Below are 13,783 nucleotides of genomic sequence, written 5' to 3' on the forward strand. Positions count from 1 at the left end.
TTTGTGCAAAGAGTAGTTCACACCCATCTTTAATCTGACTAAAGACACAGTCTGTGTTAAAAATTGTCAAGAGGAATGAAATTAATCTTTTTTTTTATATATATACAGACCTTGATGTTTCTTGTTCTTTGTGGAATCATGGAACAGATGCTTTGTAAAATCCATGCTACTTAACCCTCCGGTATCCCATCCAGCAAGGCCCTTACTAAGCACCAAGTATGTCTTTTCACACACTTGTGGAATAAAAAACTAAAAAAAAAATTCATACAGTTTGTTTTTAATTCTTTTACACTTTTTCTATTTCATCAACTTGAGCCGTAAAAAAATACCAAATACTCAATAATTGTCAGATTTTTTAACCCTTTAAATGCTGTGTTTGTAATGTAAACAAACCTTTTTTTTAATGCAAAAAACAAAAAGAAATATTTTTTTAATATACTACATAAAAATTGGATCGCATATTATTTGATTTTTGCAGCCTGACATATGTCAATGATTAACTCCAACATTGGTTAATCTGCATTATTATTTTTGGCACTAGGTCAAATGTTCAAAAATACTAGCATCTGTCACCAAGTGTGCGTAAAATGCACACCTATAAATCAAACTATTAATATTATACATTGATTTATTTTTCTGCTCTAATTTGATTTTACTTTTGTAAATCAAGGTCAGCCCTAATCATACATATCAAATGGAAGAAATAGTGCATTTTTGGCACACTTGGGAGACAGATGCTAGTCTTGTAATTTTCTTTTGTTTACAATGTGCACATTTTAGTTGGTGGCCAGAATTTTAAAGATCATGCAAAAATGAACAACTTTTGAATTCTAACCTTATTTAAATTGTGAAAAATAATATGAAGTTTTTTAAAATGAAGTGCAAAGTGTGCCTAAAAGGTGCACCCAGATACTGGAGGGTTAATCTTCAAAATAAATCCTATGAGTGTTGGCACTGTTTAAACCCAAACTAACATGTCCCTAAACAATGAGTCCTCTTCAGCCATACAGTCTTTATGTTCAGTCTACATTGTTGACGTGACGTGGGTCAGACCCAGGTCATGTGAGTCTTCTTTTCCAATGTGGGAAATTGAAGACAGTTCCACCGCTAGTCATGTGGGCTTCCCAGTCCGGTCTGGGTTCTCCAGGGGGACAGCGACCTCCCGGACTGTGCTCAACCCCCTCCTGCTCCCTGACACTTTGTCTCCTTTCAGTTTGGCCGAGAGGCAGAAGTCTTTGAAGCAGCGTTTGAAGTTCTCATCCAGAAAAGCGTAGAGCACAGGGTTAAGGCTACTGTTGGTGTAGCCCAGAGCCACGCAGAAGAAGTAGGCGGCCATGATGGCGGTGGTTTCAGGCACGCTCACAAGCGCCTTGACCAGGATGAAGATGTGAATTGGTGTCCAGCAGATCACGAACACGGCCACCACCACCACCACCAGTCTCGTGATTCGGCGGAGATTGCGATCTTTCTCTCGCGATCCGGATAACATTCGTACGCTCTTTAGCCTGAGGACCATCAGGGAGTAGCACACAGTGATGATGAGCACAGGCACGACGAAGGCAAAAGACAAATACACAGACTTTCATCAACGTGTCCCAGTAAACGTATGGCTCTGGAAACTGTAAGGCACACTCAGTAATATCTGCAAAAGAAAAGAGGAAGGAAGGAAATACAAATGACTAGATTACTGGTATTATTTGTGCGAACGTGGTATATGATATTTTGTTCATGCTTTCTTTTCTTATACTCATCATTTAATAGGTCTTATGTATTTTATTGTACTTTTTTGTAGTTTTGTTTGTTTTGTTTTTCTCTCTGCTGCCCAGTTTACTCAGTTCTGGTTGTAGTTACTGTTACCATTATAATTATCACCATGGTGTTACTGTTTGTTATTGTTGATACTGTTCTTTGTGAGGGTCTTCGCCACCTTCTCCTCTCTTGCTCTCTCTCCCTTCACCCCCCCACTCTCCCCATGTCAGGGGCGTCGTTTTCGGCACTAACTCATTAAATCGTTAAGCCCAGCCGCAATGCAAAAATGTGTCCATTTATGCATTTTGCGCTAATTCCGTTCTGGGCTCGCTCTTTGTTCGTTAAAGGTGGGGTCTGAGATGTTTTTCTGGAGCAGTTTTTATTATATTCCTTAAAAATCCCCTTCACATCCGGAATTACAACTAATTAAGTGAATGCTCTAACACAAAAATTAAAAATAATTAGTCACCTGTGGAACGACAGGACTGAAAAAACCCCATCCAATCATGTTTGAGCGCCCACATCGAAATGATTGAACGGTGATAGTCTATCACACTCAACTGCCATTCACCCCTCCCCCTCTGCATGTACCCCTCTTTGAGCATGAATCGCGCATTCCCAGAGGCTGGAGCGCTTGTACAGGAAGCGTAGCCAGAACCTGGCTATATAGTTCTATTAGGATGGAAAGTTCACCGGTCAACTGTTTTGTCACTAACATGAACCACTAGGAAATGTTAGTCACATAGGTCTGAACTGGGGCTGTTCTGGAAGAGCGGGGGGGGTTGGAGGAAACTGAATGAGGTATGCATGGATATCGCCAGCCGGAGGCTCAGCCGGGGCCGGAGTCGGGGTAGGAGCCCGAGGGCGTACGGGAGCAAAGCAGGGGACAGAGCCTCAGCCGGTGTCGGAGAAGGTTCAGCTGGGCCGGACCAGACTGTAGATGGCGTCGGAGCCCAACACCGGGTACGGAGCAGAGCAGAGTCTCAGCTGGCAAATTGTTGCTGTGCAGCGCTCATGACCCTCAGGAACAAGCATTGCGCATGCCAGTACTCTGAAGGCGTGGCTTCAGAGGGACGTCTGAAGAAAGGGGTTTGGACTTTTGAACTGAGTAATATTCAAAATGTAACTTGCTCAAAACCGTTTTTCTAAGATCTCAGACCCCACCTTTAACAACTAACGCAACGCAAAATGCATTGTGTGTTAGTTCGTTAACCCCAACGCAATGCAAAATGCGCTATCCCCGTTTCTGGGCTAGTTCATTAAAAGTGTTGCGCTCGCCCAGTTTCCTCGCTAAATAGATAGATAGCCTTTAATACTTCTTCATTCTAACCATAGTGCTGTCAGATGACTGGAAACAGCGGGAGTGGAGGCATTCATTCTGGGTTAAATAGTAAACGCACCTGTTTAGTGCACCCTTCAACGCAAATAGTGAGCGAACGATGGCTTAGCGAACGAAACGAGTGCAGAAATGGATTTTGCATTTGTTAAGCCTCTGCGTTCGCCGGCCCATCGTTGGCTCACTATTTGAATTCAAGGGTGCGCAAACGGCTGCATTCGGTATTAAACCCAGAAACGTGCCCCAGGTCCGGCATCGAAATGTGGTTCAACAAAACTCAGGATAAACACAGTAGAATATCAAGGGGAGCCTCATATACTTTATGAAGTTACCCTTGGCAAAGGTATTTGTTCAGCACCAAAAGGCAGCCAGACTATCATTCTGCTGTTAGGATGCTGGACAGACAAGTAGGAAAAAAAAAAAAGGAAATATGAATGAAGTGTACGTTTGGAGTTCATCATAAATAAAACTGCACTCTTCTAGTTGTTACTGAAGGACAAGTCTGCCCTCAAAGGGGAACATTTTGCACTAAACTAAGCATTCATATTCAGGAAGGATGATGTTTGATGTACCGCTAATGGAAAACACTGACAGATGATCTTGATAGAATATTTTTCTGCTCTTAAAGTATTACCGGTGCATACTTGATGTGAATTTCCTACACTTAAAACATCAACAGAAACTTTTTAAAACTTCAGACATAATGAAAGCCTGTCCTCACCGCTGTTTGTCTGCGTTCCACCTAGAATAAAAGCCGGTATCCCTGCAGCAGACGACAGTATCCAGATGCACACGTTGATCATTTGGCTTTGATCGGAGTACGGAAGTCCAGGGCTTTCACCGGGTGGCACACGGCCACGTAGCGATCCACACTCATCATGGTGAGAGTGAAGATACTGGTGAACATGTTGTAGTAGTCGATGGAGATGAAGACCTTGCAAACCACCTCCCCGAAAGGCCAGGTATTGAGCAGGTAGTCCGTACTCTGGAAGGGCATCGTGGTGGTGACGAGGGCATCAGCGAGAGCCAGGTTGAAAATGTAAATGTTTGTCGCCGTCTTCATTTTTGTGTACCTGTTAATATGCAAAACACAAGGCTTTCCTGTAATGGAAGTAACCATTCACTGAGATGGAGTCTGTGGCTTTAAAGAACCTGACATCTCATCTCATTATGAATAAAACATAGGTCATTAGTCCACACTGCTTCTTTGAATGAGTAATGTAATGTTTCTGACTCAGTGCTTCATTGTTATGTATAGTACACTCCTGATTTTATGTCGTGTGCAATCAACTTGTTTACATGTTCATTCTGGAGGTTAATTTAAAGTTTTAATTTCTACCAGTGGTGTCGCCTACAGGATTTAATGAAGCACTGAGGTTAAAATAAGATCCTTTTGAATTGCTCATGGGGTGTCCACAGGAATGGAAGACCTTTCTTTTTGTATATAATGAAAAAAAAAAAAACCCACAATCAGTTCCTTAGAGCAGAGTGATGTGAACACCCCAGGGAGTATGTGCTTGTTTGGTGGTTAATGTTGACTCCCAGTGTCAAAGCCATGAAGAATAAGGGTTCAGGGATCAAAACGTAATGGGTTTTCATGAGCTCAGTTGCTCAAACCTGCTTGAATTAATGTTTTTTTTTAACCCATAAAGACCCAGTGGTACTTTTGTGGCAGTTCCCGTGTTATTTTTTCTCTATATTTAACCTTTCTTAAGTGATTTATCACTATTTATTGTAATATTCTTTTCAGTTTGGAGTTTTTTCAGAGTAAATCCTAGACTTTTGAACAATCTGCCTCTCCATATCAGACAGGCCTCCTCTCTGTTTGTTTTTAAATCCCTTCTTAAAACCCATCTTTTCTCCTTGGCTTTTGAAATCATATGAGATGTTTGAAGATATTATTTTTTATTATTCTATTGTTTTTATTTGGTAGTGGTTTATTGTTCTTATTTTTTTATGTTTTTAATTGTATGGTTTTTCATGTTTGTTTTCTTTTTTTTATCTATTCTTGTGTTTTATTCTTTTATTTGGTTTTTATTTATTCTTCTGTACAGCACTGTTTTCTTGTCGTACAGTTTTATTTTGTTAATCTATTCTGTATTTTATTCTTTTGTTTTGGTTTTAATTATTCTACTTTACAGCACTTTGGTCCACTGTGGTTGTTTTAAAGGGCTTTACAAATAAAGTTGGATAAATCATGTATTTTGCTGTATTTAATTTATTGATCATATATATGTTCATAAAAGCTCAGAGTGAAATTGAGGATTATTATACCAAAAACAGAGAACACTGAAGAAAAAGTGACTTTTTTCAGTAATTTACTAGTAATTTACTGAACATAAACCACTGGCATTGATCCAACTCCATGGGTTTTACTGGTGAATCAATGTTGTAGAAGATAACGGTGTTTCCATGGTAACTACGGAGCCACTGAACGTCCAAATGGGTCTTATCTGATGACCATGAAAAGTAAATTTTGCACCAATTATTTACATGTATTGATAGTATTAGTGGATCAACAGTTTAGATCAGTAGTTGGTTTTGGTCGTCAGTAGTCGCTTTTCCATCGACCCTCAAATTGCGCAAAAATAACTTGTGCATAAAATAAAAATTTACCTGATGGAAAAACGACAATTTCGCCAAAAGTCTCATTTTCGATTAAAAGTTTTTGCGCTGGCAAGAGGTGGTTTTTCGGGCATAGCGTAAATGGTATATCACGCAAAACTGCAATGGGAAGACCTTTTTTGCAACTAGAGTCAGGTGAATTAAAAAAACGGATGTTGACGTATGTTACAACAAGCAAGAAGAAGAAGAAACATGTTGTGGTATGTGTGGACACCAGGAAACCCAATCATTTTTTAATTTAGTACAAGATAGAGGGGTAATCCTACTATATAATGCATGTTTCGGCCCTGCCCCGTGTCCCTGTGTCCCCATGTCCCATTGATGTGTGATCGATGTTGCAACACAGGAGGGTGTTGTACGGGTTTTCCTCAGCCTTCACAGGCCCAATCGCCGCCAAACTCGCCAATTGAACAGAAACATTACCTGACTATCTACTAGGCACAATTTTATGTCCATATTCAAATGTTGTGAGGTATGCTGGCCGATTTGAGCCTCTCATGCTATCGTACAATGGCACCACGGGTACAATGCCACTAGTATATAATAATGATGAATATGTCTGTAAATCAACACCATATTTACGTTCGTCGCCATGTTATAGAATGACTTCTCATGTCATCTCGCGATAATAACTAAACAATCATTGCATTTGTGATTTAATGGAAAAAACACATTACGCACTTCTGTTTTTTGGACATTTAGTAATATCGGTAAAGTTTTGCGCAGATGTCCAGTGGAAAAGCGACTAGTGGCTGTTTGGGTCTTTACAGGTTAATCAGCACATAAAGCAACTGTGACCACCTTATAAAGCTGTTCCAGTAAACATGTTGGTATAAGCAATTACCTGAGACACAAGCAACACTAGCATTTATTTCAATCTATTTCATGTTGCCAATGTCCAAACATTCGATTTACTTTCTTGACTCAGTCCTGGTGGGAAATGTGTAGCCCATTAGCTGCTAAATGCACCCACCATGTTCACTAAATGTATCAGTCTTGCTGTTTTGTTCAGGTGGAGCATACAGATGAGGGCTGATAAATGGATGGATGAGAGAGGTGGAAGAAAAGTTTTATAATGCAGGCCATGAAATATGAAAACTGTGACCTAAAATAAGCTAAAGCGCTCAGTAGGAATGAAAACATACAGGGTTAAGGTGGTTGATTCATTACACTGGTCAACAACAAATTTATTGTTTAAGTTTTTGAGCTGATTTAGGATCATTTTGGTGTGCTGAATCCAAAAATCACATTAATTTTGCTCAATCAGGTCAACTTTCTGAACTATGCTATATATTGGCTTTTTAACATTTTTGCTTACATTTATGGGCATTTTCACATCATATGATACAAAATTCTTTCATATTTCTTGCAATAAACGAGTTCTGAAGATTTTACTTTGCCAATTTATGATTAATGTTTTTTTTAATATTACAGGTGAATGAAATGGCTTCGACTAGAAGATCTTGCAAAAATAAGCCTGACGTATTCTGCTACATCTGCGGTGAATACACCATTGTACCTAACAGGAATTAAGAGATCAAATGATTTTTTTTCTCTTAAAACCTATTTTGGGTGAGAATTATATAAAAAATCAACGGATAAAGTCACAAAAATGTTATCAATTTTGTGAGAAGATCAATTTTTCAAAATCAAATTAGCAAAAAAACCTGACCTGATTGAGAAAAAACAGATGTCATTTTTGGATTTAGCGGTGCACAATGGTCCTAATTCAGTTGAAAAAAACCTAGACAACTTGCAAACAACATTTTTTTATAACCCAGTGTTATTAGATGTGAAAATCTCTCATGACTCAATATTAAACATAGTTGCTGATGGCAATGAATTAAAGCAGTTGGAGTTAATATCTTATACTTTAATGCCCATGTGGCTTATTTACATTTCTAACCCTTTTACCCAGGGTGTCAAATTCATTTTCTTTCAGGGGCCACATTCAGCCCAATTTGGTCTCCAGTGGGCCAGACCAGTAAAATAATAGCATAATAGCCTATAAATAATGACAACTCCAAATTTTCTAGTGCAAAAAATAACATTAAATGATGAAACTATTTCTATCCCAAACAAAAAAGATGTGAATAACTGGAAAAAAAACTGAAATTTCTGAAGAAAAATAAGTACAATTTTATCAATATTATACCTCAACTTTATTTATACATGTGCATTACATTACATCAGATCTACCAAGACACAAAATAGGCAGAATATTGTTAAAATTGCACTTATTTTTCTTCAGACATTCCAGGTTGTTCATATTTGTTCAGGTTATTGACATTTTCTTGTTAAAGGATATCAGAATTTAATGTTCTTTGCAATAAATCAAAGAGAAAAAATGGGTGTTGCCATTATTTATAGGCTTAATGTCATGTTATTTTTCTCACATTAAACCAAGAAGAAAATTTGGAGTCATTATTTCTAGGTTATTATGCTATTATTTTTGAGTTTGATGCCCTTGACTGTTAATATCTTCAGGGTAATTTTTGCATTTTGCACTTTGTAAATTCATCTCGCAGGCCAGATTGGAACCTTTGGTGGGCCGGTTTTGGCCCCCGGGCTGCATGTTGACACCTGTGTTTAACCCCTTAGATATTATTTCAGGTAAACATGCAGCTGTGAATTAGCGTCTGTTTCAGTGTCATAAAAGCTGCTGTGAATATGTGCTTGTGTTCCTTTTATTCAGTGGTTTTGTTTTACTGTGTGTTTTAGGGTCAAACAAGTGGAATAGCAGAAAAAGACAAAGAGAGGAAATGAAGTATTACAGGTTTTTACTAAAGAAGGATTTAGGATGTTGAACATGAACTGTGAACTGGAACACACTAAACAATTTTACATTTTGTCCTAGTAGTTTTTGTTTTCGGCCTCTCTTTGCAAATCAGTCCAGCTGCTTTTTGGCACCTGGTTGAACTCCAAAAAGCAATTACATGGTCAAAACTCAGAAAAAACACAGTTAAAAAAATAAATAAATAAATAAAAGAAAATAAAGGAAATCCCCACAACACTTGCAAACAACAGTAAATACAAAAAAACAAAAACGAAAACTGTAAAAAAAAAAAAAAAAAGCGGAAACTGTCTATTTCTATAGTGAGTCAGTCTCACTCAGTGCTCTGTGTTTTGCCCCCCCATTAATAATAATAATAATAATAATAATAATAATAATAATAATAATAATAATAATAATAATAATAATAATGATGGATTGGATTTATATAGCGCTTTTCTAGGCACCCAAAGCGCTTTACATTATTAACCCATTATTCATTCGTGCTCACATTCACACTCTGTGGTGGTAAACTACACAGGTAGTGGGGGTTGCACTGAGCATGCTCAGATGTCTATTGAAATCACAAGGTCCTATTCTATTAGCACGCTTTGAAATTTTGTTTTATTGAGGCAAACAGCTGAATTTTTATGAATATTCAATATAAAATCATATGAACAGAACGATCACCACAGACAGGTCAGGGGTTAAAGCAGGGGTGTCAAACTCATTTTAGTTCAGTTCCACATTCATACTAAATTTGATCTGCAGTGGGCCAAACCAGTAAAATAATAACATAATATATATAAATAATGTCACTCCAAACTTTTCTCTATGTTTAGAGCGAAAAAAGTAAATTTACATTATGAAAAGGTTTACATCTACAAACTAGCCTTTCAAAAGATGTGAATAACATGAACAAACTGAAAAAATAAGTGTAATTTTAACAATATTATGTCTAGTTTATCATTTACACACGTACATTAGACTTACAGATCACAGCGGGTCTACAAATACACAAAAACATTTAGTAACAGGCAGAATATTGTTGAAATTGTACTTAACTTCTCTTAAGAAATTCCAGGGTGTTCATATTGTTCAAGTTATTCACATTTTTTGTGAAATTCTACTTTGTTTTAGTGTAAATACATGAAAATAATTTACATTTACAAAGAGAAAAATTTGGAGTTGTCATTGTTTATATGTTATTATGATAGTATTTTACTGGTCCTGCCCACTTGAGATTGAACTGGTCTGAATGTGGAACCTGAACTAAAAGGACTGTTAGTGTAATTTTTGCATTTGACAAATTCATCTCAAGGGCCGGACTGGACCCTTTGGTGGGCCAGATTTGGCCCCCGGCCACGTTTGACACCTGTGGCCTATTCTATTAGCACACTTTGAATTTTGTTTTTTTGAGCAAACAGTTGAATTTTATGAATATTTAATATAAATCATACATACAGAACAATCACCACAGACACATCAGGGTTAAAGGGTCAATATTTTTACATAACTTTTACATATGAGCAATAGTAGAGATTTGCTTACACTGCGTCCACATAAACCACCTCAGTTCTCCCTTAACTGTGCAACTATCCAACAGAACATAGTCTAATATAATAGCAAACAGATAAAATTGCTTTCTAATGACAGGCAATGTGATTGATTTGAGGTAACTGTTGTCTATGGACTGAAGGTTTCTGGATGGCGTTGCCAAGTTTCACATTACACCCTGAAGAGTTGTTGCTGTCAAACGCAATAAATAACACCCAATGAGGTGCAAGCAGGCCATCGGTTTGATAAAGCACCACTGGTTTCAGCAATAATTAATATGACGTCCACTACGCTGGGGCTGATGTATAGGATATTGTTATTTGATTGAGAAGGTTTGCAAGGTTATTGGAGTCATAAAATATGCGCTTTGACGGTTTTCACCATCTTTGAATGTAGCAGAGGCAGAATCAATTCTAATTAGCTGTCCACATTCAGGGTTCAGAAATGACGCTGTGAATCCTTACCTGTCCTGTGTCAAATCTAAAAGGAAAATTAGCCATATTTGGATCCACATCCACATCTAACTGTTTCCATCTCTCCAGTGAGCTGTGAGTGGCTTTCATAGCAACACAACACACCTTTTTTTTTTTTTCTATGAAGGACCTGTCACTGTAAGTGCATCCAAGACTAAAATGTAAGCACTAAGGAGAAGACAGACCAGATGGCCTAAAGGTCATAGAAAAGCCTAAACATTAGTGCCAGTTCCTTCCTCTCAAGCCATAACATTTACAGTAGTTGAGGAAAACACATTCTTCTGGTGCCACCTCTGTCTTATTTTAAAAATCCAAAGATAATGGACATGATTAAGCTTATCTAATGACATCATATCCTCTTTAACTATATTTATACATGAAAGAATTTAAAAGGAGGTACAAAGACACAATTTTCAGAGGTACAGGGATGATTGGGGATCACTGGGTGTTATAAAGATGTACAAGTATGTGGTAAGAGTGTGTATAGGTATGTATAGGGTGTATGTGTGGGTGTAGAGATCTGTGTATGAATAGTATTTACATGTATGTGTTATTGTATTATGTGTTTATGTAAATCATATTATATTTGTTCATATAATATAAAACCAGAAACCAAATTATTTAATAGTATCAGTCATATTATGGTATATAGCAGGGGTGTCAAACTCATTTTCTTCCGGGGGGGCCACATTCAGCCCAATTTAATCTGAAGTGGGTCGGACCAGTAAAATAATAACATGATAGCCAATAAATAATGACAACTCCAAATTATTTTAGTGCAAAAAATAACATTCAATTATGCCAATATTTACATTTACAAACTATCCAAACAAAAGGATGTGAATAACCTGAAAAAAAAAAAGGAATTTGTTAAGAAATATAAGTACAATTTTAGCAATATTTTGCCTCGACTTTTCATTCATACATATGCATTACAGATCAGATCTACAAAGGCACAAAACATTTAGTAACAGGCAGAATATTGTTAAAAATTGCACTGAATCTTCTTCCAACATTCCGGTTGTTCATATTTGTTCAGGTTATTCACATTCTATTGTTAAAGGATAGTTTGTTAATGTAAACATTTGCATAATTTAATGTTTTTGCACTAAATCAAAGAGAAAATATGGTTTGTCATTATTTATAAGTTATTATGATATTATTTTTGAGTTTGATGCCCTAACTTGCACTTTGCAAATTCATCTCGCGGGCCGGATTGGACCCTGTGGCGGGCCGGTTTTGGCCCCCAGGCCGCATGTTTGACACCTGTGGTATATAGTATAGATATGATTAGACTAGGAAGGTTATTATTGTAATTAAGTATATAAGGAGAAGGGGTGGGAGTTTATAAGTTGTACTTCTTCTCACTCCTTTTCAAATATGTGTTATATGTCTTATGTTTAAGTGTTTTGTTTATTTATTTTCTTCCGTTTGACATTCATATTCGAAATAAATACATCAATAAGTCAATCAATCAATATTGTCTTGACTCCCAAAGCAATAACTTCACTCTTAACTTCATTTTAACCTTTTCATGCAAGCGGTCACTACAGTGGACAGTAATTCTCCAGCTGTTCTCTTGTATATTCATGGGTTTGTTGTTTTAGTTCCATATCAGCCAACACAGTGAACACTTATGCATCATCTCATAAACTGCAATTCATACCATTATTGTAACTTTACTGTTCTTGATTGGTTCTTGAATGGAAATCAATTGTTAATATTTATTTTTTGCATATTATCTCCATGAAGTGAGTAATAACTAGTATTAGAATATGTTAAAATGTAAGAAAACATCAGATTAGCTGCATTAAACATGGGTTTCCATTTCACTGCTTTCATATCACTTGATGATATTGGGTTTTAAACACGTTCTTTGCTTCAAGGATAAAATTCATGGTGTAGCTGAGTGGACATTTTGTAAATCTATGAAAAAAAAACTCAGTCTCATTGTTTTTTTCATGCATAAGGAGAAAAAAAACTCAACTAAGGTTCTCATAATTCATGCATGAAAGGGTTAAGGCTTAAATCCAACATAGTTCCATGATTTCTTTACATGAACTGATTTTCCCCCCTCCATAATGACTTAAAAATGGCCTTACCTGATGATGACATACATGACCAGGCAGTTCCCCAGCAGACCCACCACAAACACCACGGAGTAGACCGCAGTGATGATGGGGATGATGGGGGACATGCTCTCCGGTTCCAGGCTATCATCATGGTCACATTGCGGCTCTCGGAGTATCCCGACATCCAGGCTGAAGAATTAACCGGACAGTCTTCCTGTAGCGGATGGAGGCACTTACTGTCTTCTTTAAAAATCTCCACCGTGTGCTTTCCATTTTGCCACCTGGTTATTGCGCAGAAGACGCTTGTGTGACTTTATACAATACAATTTCAACAAATAGGTGAGGTGCGCATAGAAGAAGGCAAGGAATTCCGCGAAAACAGAGACATACAGACTGAAACATTAAGAAAAATAAAACATCAAACTTCACTTGGATACCACAGCCACTTGTAGATCATGTAAAATACAGTCGCGCATCATCCAGCCCTTTAGGAAAAACGCACACCCGTAAATAAACACACCGGAGCACAAAAACGAAAAGCGCAACTTACTCACCTTTATCCGCCCGAATTAACGGACGAACCCAGTCAGACTGTAGGTGTATTTAATGATTTTAGTTCCTGTTGTGTTAAATTCGGATGGCTTTGTTGCGTTGCGGATAACAGCTCGTCAAAGTTTGTGGATGGCACTGCGCGCCAGGCGGAGGAGCAGCAGCGGCTTTGCGGACACTCGTGCACACGCACTGATGGAGGGGTGGCGCGCATCAGGCTAGACCCACCAGCTACACACACACACACACACACACACACACACACACACACACACACACACACACACACACACACACACAACATCGAACCTTCACCCAAAATATGAGTTGACAGAGTGATGACAGTCACCTGCAGGCAGGCGCGCGGTGTCCTCCAGTTTAGTGTCATCCAGAGTCAAAACACAGGAGCTCCAATGAACCATGATAGGCTCATATATCCAGGATGTACAGTATGTCCAGCAGGCAGGAGAGGATGGATCTGTTGTATTCATGTGTGATTATGATCTATAGACCATCAAACCTCTTTTAAAACATATAAAAAACACTCAGATAAATGTTAAAGCCATATCTGAACATGCACTGTTAAAAAAAATCCTGTTGTTTTCAGTGGCGGCACCAGGATTTGAAAAGTGGGTGGGCAACTGGAGGG

At 37.8% G+C, this 13,783-nt stretch overlaps 1 protein-coding gene across 1 annotated transcript; it reads right to left on the reverse strand.

The window, feature by feature from the left end:
- Positions 1-945: 945 nt before the first annotated feature.
- On the reverse strand, positions 946-12,734 carry LOC115411394 (delta-type opioid receptor-like). Its single transcript, XM_030123502.1, is given in 5 exon segments — positions 946-1,564; positions 1,566-1,642; positions 3,807-3,887; positions 3,890-4,158; positions 12,616-12,734. Coding segments are annotated over 5 exon segments (1,062 nt in total). The 5' UTR covers positions 12,711-12,734; the 3' UTR covers positions 946-1,024.
- Between the last annotated feature and the right edge of the window lie 1,049 nt (positions 12,735-13,783).

The sequence above is a fragment of the Sphaeramia orbicularis genome, chromosome 20 (assembly GCF_902148855.1).
Source record: "Sphaeramia orbicularis chromosome 20, fSphaOr1.1, whole genome shotgun sequence".
Classification (NCBI taxonomy): domain Eukaryota; kingdom Metazoa; phylum Chordata; class Actinopteri; order Kurtiformes; family Apogonidae; genus Sphaeramia; species Sphaeramia orbicularis.